Source organism: Eleginops maclovinus, chromosome 11 (genome assembly GCF_036324505.1).
Source record: "Eleginops maclovinus isolate JMC-PN-2008 ecotype Puerto Natales chromosome 11, JC_Emac_rtc_rv5, whole genome shotgun sequence".
Lineage (NCBI taxonomy): Eukaryota > Metazoa > Chordata > Actinopteri > Perciformes > Eleginopidae > Eleginops > Eleginops maclovinus.
The window spans coordinates 1,464,650-1,487,137 of record NC_086359.1 but is presented as its reverse complement, the minus strand read 5'-3'; the positions used below and the strand labels follow the sequence as shown (position 1 = coordinate 1,487,137).

Sequence of the window (22,488 nt, the reverse complement as noted above, 5' to 3'; positions counted from 1 at the left end):
CCCTGCTTTAATGTTCAGACAGCTCTTTATGTTTCTCATACTGCCTGTGCTGCAGCACCTCTTTTCACCCTCTGTCTGAAACCAGAGCCCAGTCTGCTCTGATTGGTTAGCTGACCGGCTCTGTTGGGATCGGTCAACCAGCTTAGAGATGTCCCGCCCCTTAGCCTATCACGTACAATGTGTTGGAGCGCTAGCCAATAGAAGCGCGACAGCTCCATAGGGATGTCACTATGTTCCAGAACCTTGGGATTTTATCCTTTGCCGACCATTTACATGCACTAAAACCTTTAGACCCACTACAGGAAAGAGAAATTCAATTTCCTTCTAATTGTTAGGTTGCAATTACCTCTTGTATACAACATATTTCTTGGAGATTGGGTTGTAAAGTGGATTGCTCCTGACAGATTTGATTTTGAAGGTACCTCTGAGACCGCTGTTACCGAATCACTTTTGCTATTACCGACAGATGTTGCCTCATCAACCAGAGCTGTGTAATCACCCTTCATCACTTTCCAGTAAGATTTCTTAATGTGCATTGGAAGTTTATACACAAAGATGCACTAAAGTCATCATTATTTTCCTGGCATCCTGCAGCTTTCACTCCTCTCACACAGTTGCATTCGCACCACCTTCACCGTAGTCTTGATGATTCGACTGCTGATGCCTCCCATCGCTTCTTGTCAAGCTTGGCTGGATTTCAAACTAATATAAAGTCAGTGAGGAGTTCTTTTTTATATTTAAAGGTGCCAGCTTTTCTCCCACTTTAGGTTTAATTAGCCAACCCGTAGCACACAGAGGAAGAAGCGTACTTTCTCTACATCTTTAATGACTAGAATCTCACTGAAATCCACCTGTTTCTGCATGTCTTCACACACGTCTTTACAGTTTAAGATCTCTGTGTTGCATAACCAAATGATTTCTCACCCTGTTCCGCCTGACAGCTGACAACAGAGTCGGAGTTTTCCAAACAACGGCTGCAGGCGATGTTACTGAGCCGAGTTACAGCAGGTATTTATCATACAAACCCTGGAGGTTGTAGAAAAAGATCTTAAAGGGATGCTCTTCCTCTCTCTATCTGCAATATTTGCATTTCCATTGTTACACAGATGACACATCAACGTGAGACATGCTTTCTGATCCCTCTCCTCCCTCCAAACTTATTTGCTCTTCCCACCAAAACCCTACTGCTGGTTTATAAAGCTCTGAGTGGTTTAGGGCCAAAATACATATCCCATCGTCTGCTCTCAGGTCGTCAAAACTAAATAAGGAGAAGCATCGTTTGGTGTCCTATGCTCCCTATATCTGGAACAAACTACAAGAAAACTATTCAACTCTTTTGAATCCAGGCCGAAGACTTTATGCCACTGCTTTATATTAACTATTCAAACAAGACCATTTATGTTGACAAAATGTGATCAGTTACTGCAAACCATGTATTTATGGATCTGTGAGAGGCTGAAAATGGCCAGTCGGGTTGAAAAGCACACCTCAACAATATTTACTCTCACTGCCTGAACGGTAATGATAACTCTAAATTATGAGAGCCATCAAAGTGACAATAGCTTCCTACAAAGCTAACAGTTGCTAGCTAGCCAGCTCGTTAGATGGGTAGCTAATGTTGACAAGCTAACTGCATAGATAGATAGCAAACATATATGTAGAGTATAGTAATGTTTGCTATCGAGTTTAACAGACAGACAGACAGACAGACAGACAGACAGACAGACAGACAGACAGACAGACAGACAGACAGACAGACAGACAGACAGACAGACAGACAGACAGACAGACAGTGTTCACTAGCCACCTTGTTACACAGCTAGCAAACATTCGCTAGGTGGCTAATGCTTGCTGGCTGAATAGCACACTGATAGGTGTTTTGAAATCCCTGTTACCTTGTTTTTATACATTCCTCTGGCAGTGAGACTTATCATAAACTGTCCACATGAATTCAGCATAGATTCAACCAACCACAGTGTTTTGGTACTTTTGATATCATCCTGCCTGCTAACTGAGGATGGATGCTGTAAAACCATCCCATGATCCCAGAGAAAGTCAATTGTTTAAAATGCTGTGACGGGTCTATATGGGATCGCTTCTGTTCCACTATATCTTAGTGCTCTTACTCCTGTTGTAAAGCACTTTGAATTGCATTGTAATGATATAAACATGCCTCCACCTCCTCACAGACTCAAACATCAGTGTGTTTCCTCTCCGTTAATGTGTATCATCATGCAGTCTGCTCCCACAGGATCCAGCAAGTCAGCGGATTTACTCTGAGAGCAGAGGAGGGGCTTTGAGATCCCAGTCAGGATTCAAGGACAATTCATTATCAGAGATGAGGACGAACCTGCTGTGTGTGTGTGTGTGTGTGTGTGTGTGTGTGTGTGTGTGTGTGTGGGGGGGGGGGGGTTCTGTAGCTGTAGGACCACGGCTCAATAATATGCGTTTCCATTCCCTGACTGAGCTAAAGTATGGAGCTGGGGAAATGTCAAGGGCATCGCCTAAACAAGCCGCTTCCCTGCTCGCTCTCCAAATCCACCGCAAGCTGTCTCAGAGAATGAAGCCTGACGTCAGCGCTGTGTGTGAGTGTGTGTGTGTGTGTGTGTGTGTGTGTGTGTGTGTGTGTGTGTGTGTGTGTGTGTGAGGAGGAAGAAGAAGAGAGTAAAACACGCCACTGCCTAAAATATAATCAGTCACGTGATTTTAATTGATCTCTTTTTTCTACTTTCAATAACCCGGAAAGATGGGGGGTGTATTAATATGTATATTGGGAGGAAGTAGTTCCCTTGGGGAGGAACACATTACATGTAACGGGCTGTTTATTTGTAATCGTTTTTATAGAAGTACTATTTGTTGCTCCGTTTAACCTTAATTGATCTTACTGTCTTTAGGGATGGATCATTTCCACCAAAGGAAGCCGATTCTGATCCTACTTATGTTAGATGTTCTTATGAATTGCATAAAAAAGCATTTTCTATGAACATTAAAGTTTAAATAGTTAGATTCTGATGAATTAAGGAGATGTTATTCACAATTGAATGTCTGGTTTGCAGGAATATAATCAGTTCCTTGTGTTTTGCTAAACCTAAGCCTCACTTTTACAAGTTATATTTACATTTTCCTGCTTTTAACGCAAAGATGGTTTGTTTATTTCAACAGCAGCCTCTGTTCCTCTCAGCTGAAGCAGCTTTGTGTTTCCTCCCCTCGTCTCATTTTCACCAGCGGTTGCAGATCGAGCTTCCTGATCTCGATCCCGGTCATCAGCGCCGTAATTTGAGTGATTTTGTTCGGCTATTAAGCCGCCACACAATGAGGTGAAAAATACCCGGCATTTCCTAATCAGCTCATCGTCTCCCTGGCTCTGTCCACCACCCGGGGGGGTGGGGGGGTGGGGGGGGGGGGGATCTGCTGTGAGAAAATTGCGATAAATGGCCAATCACGCTGCAATCAGGGGGCTCTTCAGTGGCTGGAGCGACATCCAACAGCAACAGCTTGGTCAATCTGCAGCTCCCTCTCACACACACACACACACACACATACACACACACACACACACACACACATACACATACACATACACATACACATACACATACACATACACATACACATACACATACACATACACATACACATACACATACACATACACATACACATACACACACACACACACACACACACACACACACACACACACACACATACACATACACATACACATACACATACACATACACATACACACACACACACACACACACACACACACACACACACACACACACACACACACACACACACACACACACACACACACACACAAACACACACACACACACACACACACACACACACACACACTGGCAGAGGGTAAATGCAGTACTGATAACTAGTAATGATCCGCTCTAATAATAGGCTCATCATTGTATGTGGCAGTAGTAAGAGAAGGTGAAAGGTCAGGGTGGTGTGTGTGTGTGTGTGTGTGTGTGTGTGTGTGTGTGTGTGTGTGTGTGTGTGTGTGTGTGTGTGTGTGTGTGTGTGTGTGCAGACTAATACAACATGGCCGGTTGAAATGCGTTACACCATGGTGACAGCAGAGAGAGTTCTGATCGGAGGGCGCACAGCTGCACAAACTAAATACAGTTAAAGCAACATGGCCAAAGATACACGCTGCAAACATACAAAGCACCTCAGCAACCATGCATTGAATCTGTGAACTTGACATGTTTATATAACTGTTCCAAGACAGTTCCCCCATTTTTGTATAATATATAAGAAATATCAAATGTAAATCAAACAGAAATCTGCACCTCAACATATAACAACATCATATTTGCATTAATCGAAGAAGTCAAGGTGAGAGTATGCGAGAAATAAGAATTAAATATAAGCAAATATTGAGATAAATATTAAAGTAGGGTAAAAAAGGGCAATAATAAAACAAATATAGAATAAAAATGATGATGTAAACATAATCATTTAAAGAAGGATTGCGCAATAAGAAGATTAATCTTAAAACAAATTTTAAAAAGTGCAAATAAAATGAATAATTATTAATTAAATGGACAAAAAAATATTCAGCGCTTCCTAAATATCCCAGTTTGTTATTAAATATAATTATATATGTTTCTTTATTTCCCAGGGAGGACGCAGTAAAGGTCGAGTAGGTCGTCGCTGTGGGTCAGGACTCCTGAGGGAGTTTGACCGTTTGGCCCCCGACTAATGAACACAGTCTCCATCCCCTCATCAACTACACTCTGTCTCACACACACACACACACACACACACACACACACACACACACACACACACACACACACACACACACACACACACACACACACACACACACACACACACACACACACACACACACACACACACACACACACACACACACACACACACACACACACACACACACACACACAGCGAAGTGTTGTTCTTCTCTCTGCAGCTCCTCGATTTCTATCTCGAGTCAATTGGAAAGTAATTTAGGCTCATAATGCAAAATTACCTCGTTAACCTCGAGTGGAAAACATTGTATTATTCTGTTTCACCAATTATTCCAAACATTTCATTAGATCTGCTAAAGAAATGACAGCAAGGGAACACAGAGGGAGGAAGATTTCATGTGGATATGTTATTCAGTTACTCTCTACTTTAAAGAGTCCTCTCCTGCTGATGTTCAGGTGTATATCAGTATGTAGTGTCTCTACTTTAAAGAGTTCTCTCCTGCTGATGTTCAGATGTATATCACTATGTAGTGTCTCTACTTTAAAGAGTCCTCTCCTGCTGATGTTCAGGTGTGTATCAGTATGTAGAGTCTCTACTTTAAAGAGTCCTCTCCTGCTGATGTTCAGGTGTATATCAGTATGTAGTGTCTCTACTTTAAAGAGTCCTCTCCTGCTGATGTTCAGGTGTATATCAGTATGTAGAGTCTCTACTTTAAAGAGTCCTCTCCTGCTGATGTTCAGGTGTATATCACGTATGTAGTGTCTCTACTTTAAAGAGTCCTCTCCTGCTGATGTTCAGGTGTATATCAGTATGTAGTGTCTCTACTTTAAAGAGTCCTCTCCTGCTGATGTTCAGGTGTATATCTGTATGTAGTGTCTCTACTTTAAAGAGTCCTCTCCTGCTGATGTTCAGGTGTATATCAGTATGTAGAGTCTCTACTTTAAAGAGTCCTCTCCTGCTGATGTTCAGGTGTATATCACGTATGTAGTGTCTCTACTTTAAAGAGTCCTCTCCTGCTGATGTTCAGGTGTATATCAGTATGTAGAGTCTCTACTTTAAAGAGTCCTCTCCTGCTGATGTTCAGGTGTATATCAGTATGTAGTGTCTCTACTTTAAAGAGTCCTCTCCTGCTGATGTTCAGGTGTATATCAGTATGTAGAGTCTCTACTTTAAAGAGTCCTCTCCTGCTGATGTTCAGGTGTATATCAGTATGTAGTGTCTCTACTTTAAAGAGTCCTCTCCTGCTGATGTTCAGGTGTATATCAGTATGTAGAGTCTCTTTAAGTTTGCTCAGACTGCCTGATAGTAGATGTCTTCTACTATTATTATATATTGTGTAAATATGCTCTCTTACCTTTGTCTAATGTTCTAAACTACTTTTCAACTATTCTGCACACTTTTGCACCAAAGCAAGTGCAAACCTACTTGCTGAACCCGATTGTTCAGGTTAAATATCTTTAAAATGCTCAGATATAAACATTTTTATGCTAAAATGTTGTGTTCTCAAGGCTGGGGAGTAACAGGATGACACAATCTCGAAAACATAAAAGGTCACTACTCGTGAGGTTTTTCAGGTGGTTCATTTCACGTATGTGAGCCTTCTCTTTAAAAGTGTGGTGCTCTGCGGCGAGTGTGATGTTCAGGTGTTTCAGTATGTAGTGTCTCTACTTTAAGAGTCCTCTCCTGCTGATGTTCAGGTGTATATCAGTATGTAAGTGTCTCTACTTTAAAGAGTCCTCTCCTGCGATGTTCAGTGTATATCAGTATGTAGTGTCTCTACTTTAAAGAGTCCTCTCCTGCGATGTTCAGGTGTATATCAGTATGTAGCGTCTCTACTTTAAAGAGTCCTCTCCTGCTGATGTTCAGGTGTATATCAGTATGTAGCGTCTCTACTTTAAAGAGTCCTCTCCTGCTGATGTTCAGGTGTATCTCAGTATGTAGTGTCTCTACTTTAAAGAGTCCTCTCCTGCTGATGTTCAGGTGTATATCAGTATGTAGTGTCTCTACTTTAAAGAGTCCTCTCCTGCTGATGTTCAGGTGTATATCTGTATGTAGTGTCTCTACTTTAAAGAGTCCTCTCCTGCTGATGTTCAGGTGTATATCAGTATGTAGCGTCTCTACTTTAAAGAGTCCTCTCCTGCTGATGTTCAGGTGTATATCAGTATGTAGAGTCTCTACTTTAAAGAGTCCTCTCCTGCTGATGTTCAGGTGTATATCAGTATGTAGTGTCTCTACTTTAAAGAGTCCTCTCCTGCTGATGTTCAGGTGTATATCAGTATGTAGTGTCTCTACTTTAAAGAGTCCTCTCCTGCTGATGTTCAGGTGTATATCAGTATGTAGTGTCTCTACTTTAAAGAGTCCTCTCCTGCTGATGTTCAGGTGTATATCAGTATGTAGCGTCTCTTTATGTTTCTCATACTGCCTGTGCTGCAGCACCTCTTTTCACCCTCTGTCTGAAACCAGAGCCCAGTCTGCTCTGATTGGTTAGGCGGCCGGCTCTGTTGTGATTGGTTAATGTCTTAGAGATGTCCCGCTCCTTATCCTAACACCTATAATGTGTTGGAGCGCTAGCCAATAGGAGCATTTGTATCTTGAATTTATATCTGAAATACCATTTGCTTGACAGTAGCCTGGAGATAGCACAGTGAATTTCCTTCCAGTTGCTTCCCTGCATGACTTGTTGTTTTCTTTCTCCCTGTGTCTGTATTTATTAACTGAATGATGCTGAAAACACAACACCAGCTTATAAAGTTTGTATTAGCGAACATGTTGCCTTTCGTTCTTGGAGAGAAGATTCATCAAGAGTTGTGTTTCTTTGCCCTCCGGAAACGTACCATCAGAGAGAGTGAAAATACATTACTTCTAAAAGAAATAACCTCTTCAGAGTAAGCTGAAGATAAACGAGGTGAAAAGACATGATTGTGAAGAAGTGTACATGTAGTATTTGTCATTTCCTTACTATAGTATTATATATTGTGTAAATATCTCTCTTTACTTTGTCATAATAGTTCCTAAACTACTTTTCTAAACATATTCCTCACCTTTTGCACCAAAGCAAATGTGCAAACCTACTTGGCATGAACCCGATTCTGATCAGGTTAAATATCCTTTAAAATGCTTCAGATAATGAACATTTTTATGCATATTAATTTGGTTGTGTTCCTCTAAGGCTTGGGGAGTAACAGGATGACACAATCCGAAAACAAAAAAAGGTCAACAAACTCGTGAAGGTTTTTACGATTGAGCTGGATCCCCTCAGTTTCAGGGCGGTATTGTTGCAGCCACTTCCTGTCATTTACAAAATGTGATGGTGGCTCATGCGTGCAGAGTGTGTGTGTGTGTGTGTGTGTGTGTGTGTGTGTGTGTGTGTGTGTGTGTGTGTGTGTGTGTGAGCTGTAACATCATCCTGCAGTGTGTGAGAACAGCTCCCCTGGCCAGAGTGTGTTCCTGTTAAGAAACCATCTGTGAATTCACACGAGTCAACGAGTCATCCTCTGTGATCTGAGACCCATATTTAATCCCCCCCCCCCGCTACCCTTCCTCCCTCCCTCCTCTTCGTCACTCCCTTAAATATTCTCCTCGTGTCTTAACAAAGCAATTCACTTCAATCCGTTCAGCTTTCATTGCTAATGTTGCGTGAACAACGTTGGTATTAGCAGCTGACTGATACGGTGGTTTGAAGGTCGGCGTGGACGGAGGGTTATTACATGGCTTAGGTAAATACTTGATTCTGATTGGTCGATTTGGACAAACAAGAGGTCTGTTATTTCAATAGAAGAAGAAGACAGACAGGAAGTAAACACTAAAGGGAACAGCAGAAGAACACAGACAGGAAGTAAACACTAAAGGGAACAGCAGAAGAAGACAGACAGGAAGCGGACACTAAAGGGAACAGCAGAAGAAGACAGACAGGAAGTAAACACTAAAGGGAACAGCAGAAGAAGACAGACAGGAAGTAAACACTAAAGGGAACAGCAGAAGAAGACAGACAGGAAGTAAACACTAAAGGGAACAGCAGAAGAAGACAGACAGGAAGGGACACTAAATGGAACAGCAGAAGAAGACAGACAGGAAGCAGACACTAAATGGAACAGCAGAAGAAGACAGACAGGAAGTAAACACTAAATGGAACAGCAGAAGAAGACAGACAGGAAGCGGACACTAAATGGAACAGCAGAAGAAGACAGATAGGAAGTGAACACTAAAGGGAACAGCAGAAGAAGACAGACAGGAAGTAAATACTAAAGGGAACAGCAGAAGAAGACAGACAGGAAGTAAACACTAAAGGGAACAGCAGAAGAAGACAGACAGGAAGTAAACACTAAAGGGAACAGCAGAAGAAGACAGACAGGAAGTAAACACTAAAGGGAACAGCAGAAGAAGACAGACAGGAAGCGGACACTAAATGGAACAGCAGAAGAAGACAGACAGGAAGCGGACACTAAATGGAACAGCAGAAGAAGACAGACAGGAAGCAAACACTAAAGGGAACAGCAGAAGAAGAGAGACAGGAAGTAAACACTAAAGGGGACAGCAGAAGAAGAAGACAGACAGGAAGTAAACACTAAAGGGGACAGCAGGAGAAGACAGACAGGAAGTAAACACTAAAGGGAACAGAGTATTGGCTCTGCTGTGTTTAAAGACTGGTTCAACAGACTTAGACAGTTACAGAAAACCTCGATCAGTGCTGCCGTTATTTGTCCTTCAGAGATGGCCGCCACGCCCCAGAATGCACCGCAGTTAGCATTTCTTCATCTGTAGTTGTTTTTTGTTGTCTTTCTGTGATAGAAACGTTTAGAAAATCCTCTTTAGACTGCATTGATTTCATGATTCACACACACACAACCCCCAAACACACACCCCCCACACACACAGACACACACCTCAGGGGGCCACTTACATAACCAGTGCACGGATCAGGAGAAGGGGGAGGTGCAGGGGAGAGAAGGGGGGAGGAGAAGTTGAATGAGAGGAAATCACATTTAATTTATTCTACTTTAGTCATACATAAAATACTGAATGAATAAACGCATGTCGGCTCGGCACTCAGTTTACCTCCAGAAACACGTTAGGATTAGTAACAGAATATACTTACCCTATGTAACCATAGGCTTGTGTTGTTCATTATGCAGAGGAGGGACTCTTTAAAGTAGAGACACTACATACTGATATACACCTGAACATCAGCAGGAGAGGACTCTTTAAAGTGGAGACTCTACATACTGATATACACCTGAACATCAGCAGGAGAGGACTCTTTAAAGTAGAGACTCTACATACTGATATACACCTGAACATCAGCAGGAGAGGACTCTTTAAAGTAGAGACACTACATACTGATATACACCTGAACATCAGCAGGAGAGGACTCTTTAAAGTAGAGACTCTACATACTGATATACACCTGAACATCAGCAGGAGAGGACTCTTTAAAGTAGAGACACTACATACTGATATACACCTGAACATCAGCAGGAGAGGACTCTTTAAAGTAGAGACACTACATACTGATATACACCTGAACATCAGCAGGAGAGGACTCTTTAAAGTAGAGACACTACATACTGATATACACCTGAACATCAGCAGGAGAGGACTCTTTAAAGTAGAGACACTACATACCGATATACACCTGAACATCAGCAGGAGAGGACTCTTTAAAGTAGAGACACTACATACCGATATACACCTGAACATCAGCAGGAGAGGACTCTTTAAAGTGGAGACTCTACATACTGATATACACCTGAACATCAGCAGGAGAGGACTCTTTAAAGTAGAGACACTACATACTGATATACACCTGAACATCAGCAGGAGAGGACTCTTTAAAGTAGAGACACTACATACTGATATACACCTGAACATCAGCAGGAGAGGACTCTTTAAAGTAGAGACTCTACATACTGATATACACCTGAACATCAGCAGGAGAGGACTCTTTAAAGTAGAGACTCTTTAATCTCTGTACTTTGTGCAAAGGGAAACAGACTGCTTTTGTTTCTCTTTGCTGCAAAGTCAGCTCTCATTGGACGTCCTTGCTTTTTGCCCGCTGCAGAAATTTGTTCATGCAGAACTTTTCATCAAAATTGGCTTGACTAAATTTAGAGCCGTCTGACTAACGCTGCACCGTCACCCTTTTCAGGGACATGTGTTTAACACTAATGCAGCTGAAAGCACAAAAAAAGTCATCTTTAACTTTGAAAAGGCCTTAAAATACAGCAGAATCTGCTCCTCCATCACGGCCACATTACCATGATTACATTCTTAAAACCTTTCTTGTAAAAAAGCCTTTTACCCCCCACATCTCCTCCTCTCTGCTTCAGCACATTAATCTCTCATTAGCCCCCTCCCCCTCTTCCTCTACATCCTTTCTCCAGCCATTAAACACACACTCACACACAGGTGAACATCGCCTAAAGCCCGACCCATTTTCCCCCGCGCATCAAAAGAAGCCTAAGATAAATGGAGGGGCAGAGGGAGCCATTTAAAGGGCAGCAGAGAGCCCCTCTGAATGGGGCAACACACACACACACACACACACACACACACACACACACACACACACACACACACACACACACACACACACACACACACACACACACACACACACACACACACACACACACACACACACACACACACACACACACACACACACACACGTTCTCATGAGAGTGAATGCAGGAGCACCGGCTGCTCGCTATCTGGATCTGGAGTGAGTCAGAGTGCCATGCTGAATATAAATGACTCAATGCAGATTAACATGTCAGTGTTTCAATGGCCGGGGCAGCATGTAGGAGGTCAAATTAAAAACCCCTTTCCACCCCCACACACGCCTTTCAAAAACCTTTGTGTGTGAAGAGGTTACGGCGAGGAGCACGGCGTGAACGAGCTGCAGATGGGAAGGTCTCTGCAGCTGCTGCCAAACATGGACGTTCATTTCTTTCAGGAGTTCTTGTAGTGCAGTGTCCAGATCTGGGATTATTGTGGAGTTTGTAAGCAAGGCATTTGGTGTTTTGTTAAGACTCCTGCTTCTTGATTCCCATCTTTTCATTCCCCTTCAATGAGGAGAATCTGTGTTGAGAGAATCATCCTGCAGAAGTAGGTGAGGTATTCCTCTCAGGTGTAACTGAAAATAGACGGGATATCCCAGGTTCTCACATAAGTGTGTCACAACAGATCTTCTTTCTGCCTTTTTAGGACTTTTCAAAGAGATTTTACACCGCTGCTGTTAGAAACACCGGGTTGCTCCTGCTGACTTTCAGCCTCCCAGAGGAGACATCCTCTCAACCAGACAGACAAACGCTGGAAAGGCTGTCCGAGGACTCTGACAGCACTGGCACCTTGACAGAAATTCATGAAATGCTGCCTCATGGTTTCATAATAAACAGGCAGTCTGTTAACTCTGTGTTTCACCTTCAGCCGTTCCACACATCAGAGAGAAGAGGGATTTCTGTCTTAATTCTGCCCCCAAAAAAGCTGGAAATCTGGATCTAGAGAGCATGCTTCTCTTTATACGTCAAATTCTCTGTACAGTTTTATTCATATTTTTTAAAAACACAGTATTTGTAAGTATACTATTTCTGCATTTAACTCAGCGATTGTGTCCCATTTTCATGCATTACTTTATTTCATTTAGAAAAATACATTGTAAGTATTTTTTATTTATAGTTTATTTTACATTAAAATGTTGTTTTTATATAAATATTTTTTCAGGGTTTTTTATTTTGTTTTTATTTGATTTGAATCAATATTTTGATGTCTGCTTATTATGTGCATTTTATTTTAGAAAATCTGTTTTTCGTATTTAAATAAAAACATGTGTTTTAATTCGTTTTTTTCTGCACATTTTTATTTTTCCTTTTTTTAAATTTCTATTTGGTCTTGTTGTATGTTGAACTGTTAGAGGATCCTGGGACTTCAGATTGTTATTTCCTAAGCTCTAAATATTCTGCATCTGACAAAGAAAACCTTTTTATCTTTCAAGTGTGACGTAGAAAAACCAACAATTTGGGAGCGAGTGAAATGTGATGTTACAGATGCGTCACTCAGCTTTTAAACAGGAGGCCGCTGCAGGCCGTTACTCACAGTGTGTCACTGTTGGGTTCTGAATGCAGCTCCTCTTATTGGAATAACCAGATCCAGGAATAAAGTCTGAGACATCGCAGACAGAGGGGACAGGGACAGAGACCAAATACAAACTTCTGGGGAAACTCACAATTATAAGTAAAAAGTTGGAATTCTGACTTTTCTGAGATTTAGAGGATTTTTTTAACAACATGCGACCCTAATCCTTTTCGTAAAAATCGGACTGAACTTCTAAAGATACTGTAACCACATATTAGCTTTGACTGAGCAGAATATTAAGATACAACACATTAAGGGAAAGGAGATTTACTCGTTGTCTTATTATAGGGAAAATGATTAATACAGAAGCCCAGTCCCCCCCGCAGAGTTTGGGCAAAACCAAAATAAATCCTGCGCCTGTGGGAGGCATTAAACACACATGTCTTGACCTTCGCCTCATTCGTTAACAGTAATTACACCAAAGTGTCACAATTAACGTGACACTGATAAATTACACCATTCTAGCAGCAGGACCTTTGAAAGTTGGGCCAAAATTAAATGCTGTTAGAAGCTTACCGGACCAGTTACCCCCAGTGTGAATAACAAGGAGACTGTGAAGTTAATCAGACTAATTAAAGATCATTTATCAGCGTCAGGGTCCAGGGAACGATAATAGATGGCAATGTGAAACATACAACAACATTTGTCCCCGTCAGCTGTCCTGACAGAAACTGAACGGTCTAATCTCTCTCCACAAATGAGCTCTGTGTCCCATCTCCGCTTCCCAAACGTACGCAGTGTCCTTAAACGTCACACAGAAACACTGCTTATTCATAACCACTGTCTCAGGGCCTTGCACAATGGAGGGAAACGGGGGAGGAAAGGAGGACTAAAGACCAGAGGAGTAATGGAGTACAGGTAACTAACAGGTGACTGTGACAGATTACATGTTTAAAGTCACCCTCCTATCCCTGGTAAAGACACTGAGTGAAAGCAGAGCTGTGGTTCGATCTCAGACCCCCCACTGGCCAGGAGCTATCAGAGCCATTGATTGGCTCGTGTGAGTCTGCTCTGATTTGGCTCAACCAATCAATGCGCTGCAGACTCACTTCCTGTGACTGTGCGGCCATTAGACTAGAGGAGAAAAATACCCAAAGCTCCTTCTGTTCCTAAAACTCTCTGCAATCTAGTTACAGGACATGTCTCCATGCTTTAATGTTCAAAAAGCTCCTCTTTTCCCCCTCTGTCTGAAACCAGAGCAAAGTCTGCTCTGATTGGTTAGCTGGGCATAGAGATGTCCCGCCCCTTAGCCTATCACATACAATTTTAGCCTTTGCAGACCATTTACATGCACAGAAACCTTTGTAACACAAGTGCACACAACGTTTTAAGAATATAGTTAATACAGATACTCTGATCTAGATCATGGGTCACATTTACATAATTTAAATGGCAAGTAGAATCACATGCATTCAATAATGAACACTTTTTGTGTGTCTGCACGTCCAGTTTATTTTCTGTTTTGGAAGATTAATAATAAACTAACGCTGAGTATTTTTAAACGAAGGCCACATTAATATTCATGCTCTTCCCACAGTCCACTTGTGAATCACCCTCAGCTGTATATGTATGTACTGTATGTGTGCATAACTATAATAACCATCACCCTGCTGTTTTTTAATTGCTCCTCCTATGTGATACTCTTGTGCTCATAACCCACTTTTTTATTTTTTTCCCTACATCATTTATTCTGATGCTGGCAGAACTCGTTTCCCCGCGGAGGAATCAATGCATCTTCATCTTCTGTAATTTCATCTCAGAGGTCAGTGACGGATGCATTGGTTTTAGTTATGAAAGAGTTTGCACTGAATGCTTAGGTCAGCAGGGTTTCTAATGATCCCTCCGGAGAGCAAAGACAATATAATGTTACAGAGGAAAAGTAGGCTTTGTGTTTCCTGTAAGGGGGACAAGATACCGCACGAGGTAAAACCAACACGCTTAATACATGCAGAGATCGTATACATGTTTTAAGATGGAGTATGCTTCCGATGCGGGGATTATATCATCAGTCAAATGTATACAAATCATTTCAAAGTACATCGAAAAGTGCACGTTTTTCACCCAGTATAACAGAAATCATCACGGTTTTTGGAGTTGTCGTTAAAATGCAGAAAATGTCACCTGATTTCAGATTGAGACCATTCCTGAAATGTGTCTTTGCTCATCACACACACACACACACACACACCCCTCAATTACCACACAAACATAACAGCACTTCATTCTCTGCCTAATTTAGCCATTGATTTTTCTAACACCAGATCGTAACACAGATAATAGCAGACACAAGGCTTCAGTGTTTTATGGTCTCTGTGACACACACAGACACACACACAGACACACACACACACACACACACACACACACACACACACACACACACACACACACACACACACACACACACACACACACACACACACACACACACACACACACACACACACACACACACACACACACACACACACACACACACACACACACACACACACACACACACACACACACAGCAACAGAAGCTAAGAATGGGGGACCTTTAATCCCCTGGGATCGTCACATGGAAAATGGTCTTCTACTTTTCGGAGATCTGTCCGTGGCAGTGTGTGTGTGATTGTTGTTTGTGTGTGTTTACAGCTGCAGTGTGTGTGTGACTGCACTCGGATCAGATACGAACCAGCAGACACAGCTGTACTGCCGCATATCTCACACACTCATACACACACGCAGCAAGCTGTTTTAGTTTCAGTCTCATGGCTGTGCAAAACTGGAGCTTAACTAAAGAAGATCTTACTGTAGCTTAGCACATATGCTAATAGCATTGAGAAACAATCAACCCCGGTCTGTCCAAACATTAAAAAGTACATCGAATAGTTTTCAATCCTGTAATCTCTAAAACTCTGTTTCTGAATGTATAAAACATGTTTGCTTGTAGGACAAATTGTGGTTTCAGTAAAGACTTACAAAGTGTAACCACACCACCTCTACAGCCATGAAATCAAATGAATACAAATAATAATAAAAAGAAACTAAAATAAATAAAACAATAAACTACAGAAAAATAATAAAAATGAGAATCATTTCTTTAATTTCAGATACATTTCCACACAGATAGGAACGATGCTGAGATAAAGACCCTTGTTGAATCAAACTGAATTATCCGCTGGGAAAAAGCCAACCATATCCCCATAACTTCTTCAGTCATGGTCATCACACACAGGAAGCCCATGATCAAAACGGCACAAAACACAACAGGAAGCGATGGGGCGGACTTACAGGCGTTGGTGACGGCGAAGCTGTTGGCCGTCTCGATGTTGTCCACGTGAGGCACCAGGTTGAACGGCGCTTCCGAGGCGTTCGGGCTCGTGTTGTGCAGGAAGATTGCCAAACGAAAGGCGGTGTACTCCTGATCCGTGTTCCTGATGAACAGACCGCCTGAGGGAGGAAACAGGTTTAAGGTCATTACAGGGTTTGGTTGAATACTTAATGCGCATTGGAGAATTTGAGCATTCTAGAGGTCTGTTACTTTTCGCAAGCAGACTGTGGCTAAGGAGAGCAGAACGTTGCTAAGGAGGATCGAGGGACTATGTGCAGTCATATCAATCCACAGAAAGAAGTCTGGTCAATTTAACATCAGCTCTGGACAAGCAGGAAACTTCAGATTCATGATGACTAAACTTTGCCAAAAAGTAAAGGAAACAGGTTAAAAGACAGAGAACTGGACAACAGAGAAATCAACAGAAGAAGACAGACAGGAAGTAAACACGAAAGGGAACAGCAGAAGAAGACAGACAGGAAGTAAACACGAAAGGGAACAGCAGAAGAAGACAGACAGGAAGTCAACACTAAAGGGAACGTCAGAAGAAGACAGACAGGAAGTAAACACTAAAGGGAACAGCAGAAGAAGACAGACAGGAAGTAAACACGAAAGGGAACAGCAGAAGAAGACAGACAGGAAGTAAACACGAAAGGGAACACAGTATTGGCTCTGCAGTTTTTAAATCCTGGTTAATGGAACAGAGAATAAAAGCAGACTTGAATCGTTATAGAAAAGCTCGATCGGTTAGAAGAAACATTTGAACAAATGTCTGTTTTTCTTGCCGGAACATCCTCAGTTTTTTCAAGCAACATTTTTCAGAGTTTCCCTGACTGTTTTAGTGTCTGGGGTTAGAGAGGAACCTCTATCATGGTGGAGGAGGACACAGCTGAGTGGACTATATATATTAAAAGTAATAAGAAGGCCGATATTGGTCTGGTAAATCACTGTTGGAGACAATGCCGTGTTAATCCTAATCCCTTGTGAATCTTTAAGCACCACTGGGCTTTGAGACAATGGTGGATACAGTCTGATAGATCGCCTTGGTTTCACACCAATGCAAGCAGACAAATATCGTTCCTGGATTAAGACGGCTTTTCATTGCTTGAGTGTCAGGAATCAGTTTGGCATCAGAGATAAGACTTTGCTCTATTTTCTTTCATATCTATGAGAAGATCGTGAGTACGCTGTTCATGGTTGTGCAAATGTCAGCGCTGTTTCAGGTTTTGAAGCGCTTTGCTTCACATTTGAAAATGTAACTTGAGGAGATGAGACGATATAAATGTCATTTAAAGCAAAATGCCAGGGTGTTCTTTTTATGGCTGACCTCTTCCCTTTAGAATATTTTACCTTCATGATGCCCACTTGTGTTAATCCTTCCCATAATTTTGCATAACTCGAAAAAAGTACTGCAGTAGATTTGAATTACGTATAATCTGACTGTTTCACGTCCCATTGACGCACATCTTTGCAATCGATCAGCCCTTTCGAATTCAAATTGTAAAACTTCTGCTTAAAAGAGGAAAGCTTTGACCTAAATCTCCCTTATTCAGCTTTCCCTTTTGCTTCTCAAAATGAGATTCAGTACTCACAGTAGGGGGCCCCTGACTTTGCATTTAATAAATGCCATATTTTAAAATTCCAACAACAAGCCTCTGGATCCAAAGAGCCTGTTTGTTTCTTAACCCAATTCCACCTTTTGTACATGGTCTGACTTTGAATGAGGGTTGCATAATGGCAGACTCTTTTACTCTTAAACAGATGCACATATTATGAGTTAGCTAAAGGAGGCTAATGTTGGGCTATAAAGGAACTACAGCACGGTCACATGACTTCACGTCACCACCGCTAAGCTAAAGGCGGCTAATGTTGGGCTATAAAGGAACTACAGCACGGTCACATGACTTCACGTCTCCACCGCTAAGCTAAAGGAGGCTAATGTTGGGCTATAAAGGAACTACAGCACGGTCACATGACTTCACGTCTCCACCGCTAAGCTAAAGGAGGCTAATGTTGGGCTATAGAGGAACTACAGCACGGTCACATGACTTCACGTCTCCACCGCTAAGCTAAAGGAGGCTAATGTTGATTTGAAGATCAGGGGACAAAGTGGTAAACATGCTGATTAATTTCAGGGTTTTTTGGACTCATTCTTGAAACACATTTGGAGAGATTATGGAGAAGCGTACTATCACAAAACTAGCTTAACAACCCGTTATTTAGTCATGGGACACTTGTCTTGCAAATCCTTGCAGTGTTACTCGTGTTGTGGTCTTGCTAATTCCCACTGGGATACATCCTGCTCCATTCAATTAGCATTTTCCCAAATTTATATAAGATATACAGATCATCATTAACAGGGAGTCTCCGTTTGACTGATCTGACAACATCAGTATAACCTCTTCTCTAATGAGTTACAGCCTTAGGAGAGTTAAACACACACACACACACACACACACACATACACACACACACACACACACACACACACACACACACACACACACACACACACACACACAGGCTATTCAGAAACGGTTAGGATCTCCTTTAGATGTGACGAGAGCTTCAGGATCCTTGAACTCTGAAAGACCTTTTCAGTGTTGCTTTTACATGCTAGTATTTTTGGGGCCGATGGATTGACTTCCTGCCCAAGGGTGTCCCCCTGCCCTCGGTGAAATGCATGCTGGGTCGGGGACCATGACACTTGAAAAACCCACTTCGGCAAATGAATGACGAGCAGGATCTATAATTCCCAGGATCGGTCGTCACACGCATCGCTGCGTTCGGGACGGTCTGCTGTGTTTGTGCATTTGTTTCAGAGTTGCAGGCGTGTGTGTACTCAGCGCATTTACCACGGCTAATAAGTGTTTACTTTCCTCTGACAATTATTTGTAACTGCCGGTTTGATGATTAGAGAGATGTTTGCCCTCTCTGAGAGCAGATTTAGCTCAGAAATATGAACCAAGTGAGGAAACATCAGCTCAGGGGATTTTAACACTCCCAGAGATCAATTAGGAAAGCATAGAGGGGAAATATGACGACAGGCGATTTCATGTTTGCTGTTCCTTGTTTTTATGGTATTTAAAATGTTGGATTTACAAGTTTTGATAATGCTGCACAAATAAAAGTTGACCTGCTTTATGCACAGAGATCACGCACAGAGAAATTAGGGTTGGGGTCCAACATGTATAAACTTAAAGTCACACGTGCTTAGTTATTTTATTTAGTGAATTCCTATCATTTCTAACTAGATATTCAGTACACCTAAATCACGTTTTAGCTTTCCTGCCTTTCCTGTAAAGTATAATATAGGTATTAGTGCATGTAAATGGTCTGCGGAGGCTAACATCTGTGTGTCCCCCACCCCCACTGCCTGAAACGCCTCCATTGGACTCTCTTGTTTACATCCTGAACACAGAGACATGACTGCGTAACACTCACACTACTATTGGTTAGCGCTCCAACACACTGTACATGATAGGGGCGGGACATCTCTAAGCAGTTGACTAATCACAACAGAGCCGGACAGCTGACCAATCAGAGCAGACTGGGCTCTGGTTTCAGACAGAGGGTGAAAAGGGGTGCTGCAGCACAGACAGTATGAGAGAATAAAGAGCTGTCTCAACATTAAAGCATGGAGACATGTAACTAAATACACTAATATGAACCTGAAAATGTTTGATGTGGGTTTCTTTCAGATATTCAGTGAATATAAATTCATTCCTCTCAATAGATATTGACTCTAAATCAAATGACTTCAGATATGTACTACATTTAAGCTCAGAGAAAATGAATAAATCAACACATTTTAACAGTTTATTTCCTTCACTTGTGTTTATTTTAAATATAATGAATTTACTCAATTCTTTCTAATCAATTTATCAAACTGAAAATCTCCTCAGTTGCAAAACAGGCCACTTTTGTCTGAAATTGCATAATGCACTTGCAGAAATCCACACACAGCAGCAGTTTTTGCTTAAATCAGCAGTGAGTGTTAGTTGATGCTCAGCATGATGGCACAGATGCACAGCTTCAAACCCCCGCCTGGCTCTTGTGACCTCAGTTTCGGGGGAGCAGCATCATATTCTGTAAACGACCCTCGACCTCTGACCTCCCCCTGCAGGAGAGTCCGGGACTCTGTATCACGTTGATATGAGAGGACAGGGACAATGATTTGAACAGCTTGTCATTTCTCATCACAGTGACTTGTACTGATGAGCCTCGGCGACGGAGGGTGAAGTAAAGTCAGTCTGAGCTCCAGAGAGACGGCTTTAACACCATCACCAGGACGGGAAATAAACAAGGAGAGTGTTTCCAGCTTCCTGATAATTGATTTTTTTGGGTGATGATCAACAACTGGAGGTCACAGTATGCCCTTCTTTTCATCCCCTGCCTTTAAATCAACCCAGTCAATCTGCCTGCTGTCAGTGACATAAAAACACATGAATGCTTCAGCTTCAGTTCCTCAGCGTTAAAACATGCAGCTGTTTAAAGAAATGAGGAAATTGCAAAGCCTATGGGAGGGAGGTTATTGCAGCCAGAGTGTTACCAGCAGTCAATGCACAGGCAGTCTGCATAGGGAACACACACACACACACACACACACACACACACACACACTTTGCTGCTCTGATCTGCTGCAGTGGCTGGGATACTCTAGCCTGCAGATACATGAGGTGTGTGTGTGTGTGTATGTATGTGTGTGTGTGTGTGTGTGTGTGTGTGTGTGTGTGTGTGTGTGTGTGTGTGTGTGTGTGTGTGTGTGTGTGTGTGTGTGTGTGTGTGTGTGTGTGTGTGTGTGTGTGTGTTATAAGCATGCATGCACATAGAGAAAGCATCCATGTGTGCATTATAAGAGGATAAAAACTGCGGAGGGATACGAGAGATTCCCACTTTAAGTGCTGAGGTGTTAAATGGCAGCAGACAGGACGTCCACACATTCATTCACATGATTCATTCTCACACACACTCACCGATCTGAACGCTGCTCGGGAAAGCTCCCATTGTCAGTCCCAAAAAGCCCGAGAACATCAACAGAAACCAGTCGCCGGAAGAAATCCTCATTTTGTCTCGGTTATAAACTGATGAGAGACATCGAGCAGGTTCAATTCTAACACCTCCGGGGCAAAAGCAACATCACAGTGTTGGAAAAATAAAAGAAAATAAACCACAGCAGAGATTTATATGTGTGTATAAAAAAGGAAAAGGAAAGCGTAATGTCCGTTAATTATCCATGTGTGCGCTCTTTGGATGGCTCTCTCTCCGTCAAACTGTCCGTCCGGCGCTGGAGGTTTTGCGCACAACATCCACCACCACCACCACCGAGAGGAGTGGAGAGTGGGGGGTGAGGAGGGTGAGGAGGAGGGGGGGCGTGTGTGTGTGTGTGTGTGTGGGGGGGGGGGGGTTAGCCAGCGGCGGCCAGTGAGTCTGGATGCGGCTCCACTCACATCACAGCTCCAACACACATGCGCCTTTTTACGCGACCCGGACAGGAGGCAGGAGGGGAGGAGAGACCTCAAAACTTGCAGAGAGGAACATGGAAAACACTCCGGGAATGAGAGGAGGGATGGCTGACAGGGCATGTTTTATACACGGTGTGACATTATGACAGCTCCTTTTTGCATGTCTCCACTCCAATATGAGACTTACTGTGCTCCTTGTACAGCTCCCCTGAACTGCATTAATAAGGATCGTTTTCTATGAGATTAAATTGGCTGCACACTGGATTGGTGCCATTTAAGATGCATTTCTTAAAATGTATGCATGCATGTCCTGTAACCTATAAGGACTGCTGAATATTTGCAGGAGTAAATTGGCTTCAAACTGGATTATTTGATGATTATTTTACTGTGACATTATAACCAAAGCTCCTGTTTGCACGAGGAGAAATGTTTGAGCTCCAACATGAGCATACAACAATTAAATAAATAACATGAATCTAATACACACATTAAAAGCATTATTTGGACTTTTAATGCAAGTATAACCACAGTTATTGCATGAAAGAGCTATAAAATATGTGTTTTGCAGGATAGCTTTTGCTTCACAGTGGATTATTTGATGTTTTCCACAGGGTTTTTGCATGATAAGAGAACATGTTGTATTCTGAATGTCCTAAAGACGCCTTTAACATGCATTCATTAACACAATTGATGCAGGAACGAGTTATTATATATCAGGAGTGTTGTCTGTGAATGTTTGCAAGATTACATCTGCTTTTCTTATGGCTGAAAAAAGATTGTTGTTTTTAATCCAACACGAGTCTTTTTCTTACCCTCCTCTTTAAGCGTGAA

General features: G+C 42.2%; 1 protein-coding gene across 2 annotated transcripts in view; it reads right to left on the bottom strand.

The window, feature by feature from the left end:
* gria4b (glutamate receptor, ionotropic, AMPA 4b) overlaps positions 1-21,500 on the bottom strand; it is a 100,765-nt gene extending 79,265 nt beyond the window's left edge. For both annotated transcript variants that reach the window (XM_063894687.1, XM_063894688.1), the window contains exons 1-2: positions 21,169-21,500; positions 16,153-16,311 (exon numbers count right to left, since the gene is read on the bottom strand). In XM_063894687.1, coding sequence (XP_063750757.1) covers positions 16,153-16,311; positions 21,169-21,259 — 250 coding nt within the window. In that variant the 5' untranslated portion in view covers positions 21,260-21,500. The remainder of the gene's footprint in view (positions 1-16,152; positions 16,312-21,168) is intronic.
* Between the last annotated feature and the right edge of the window lie 988 nt (positions 21,501-22,488).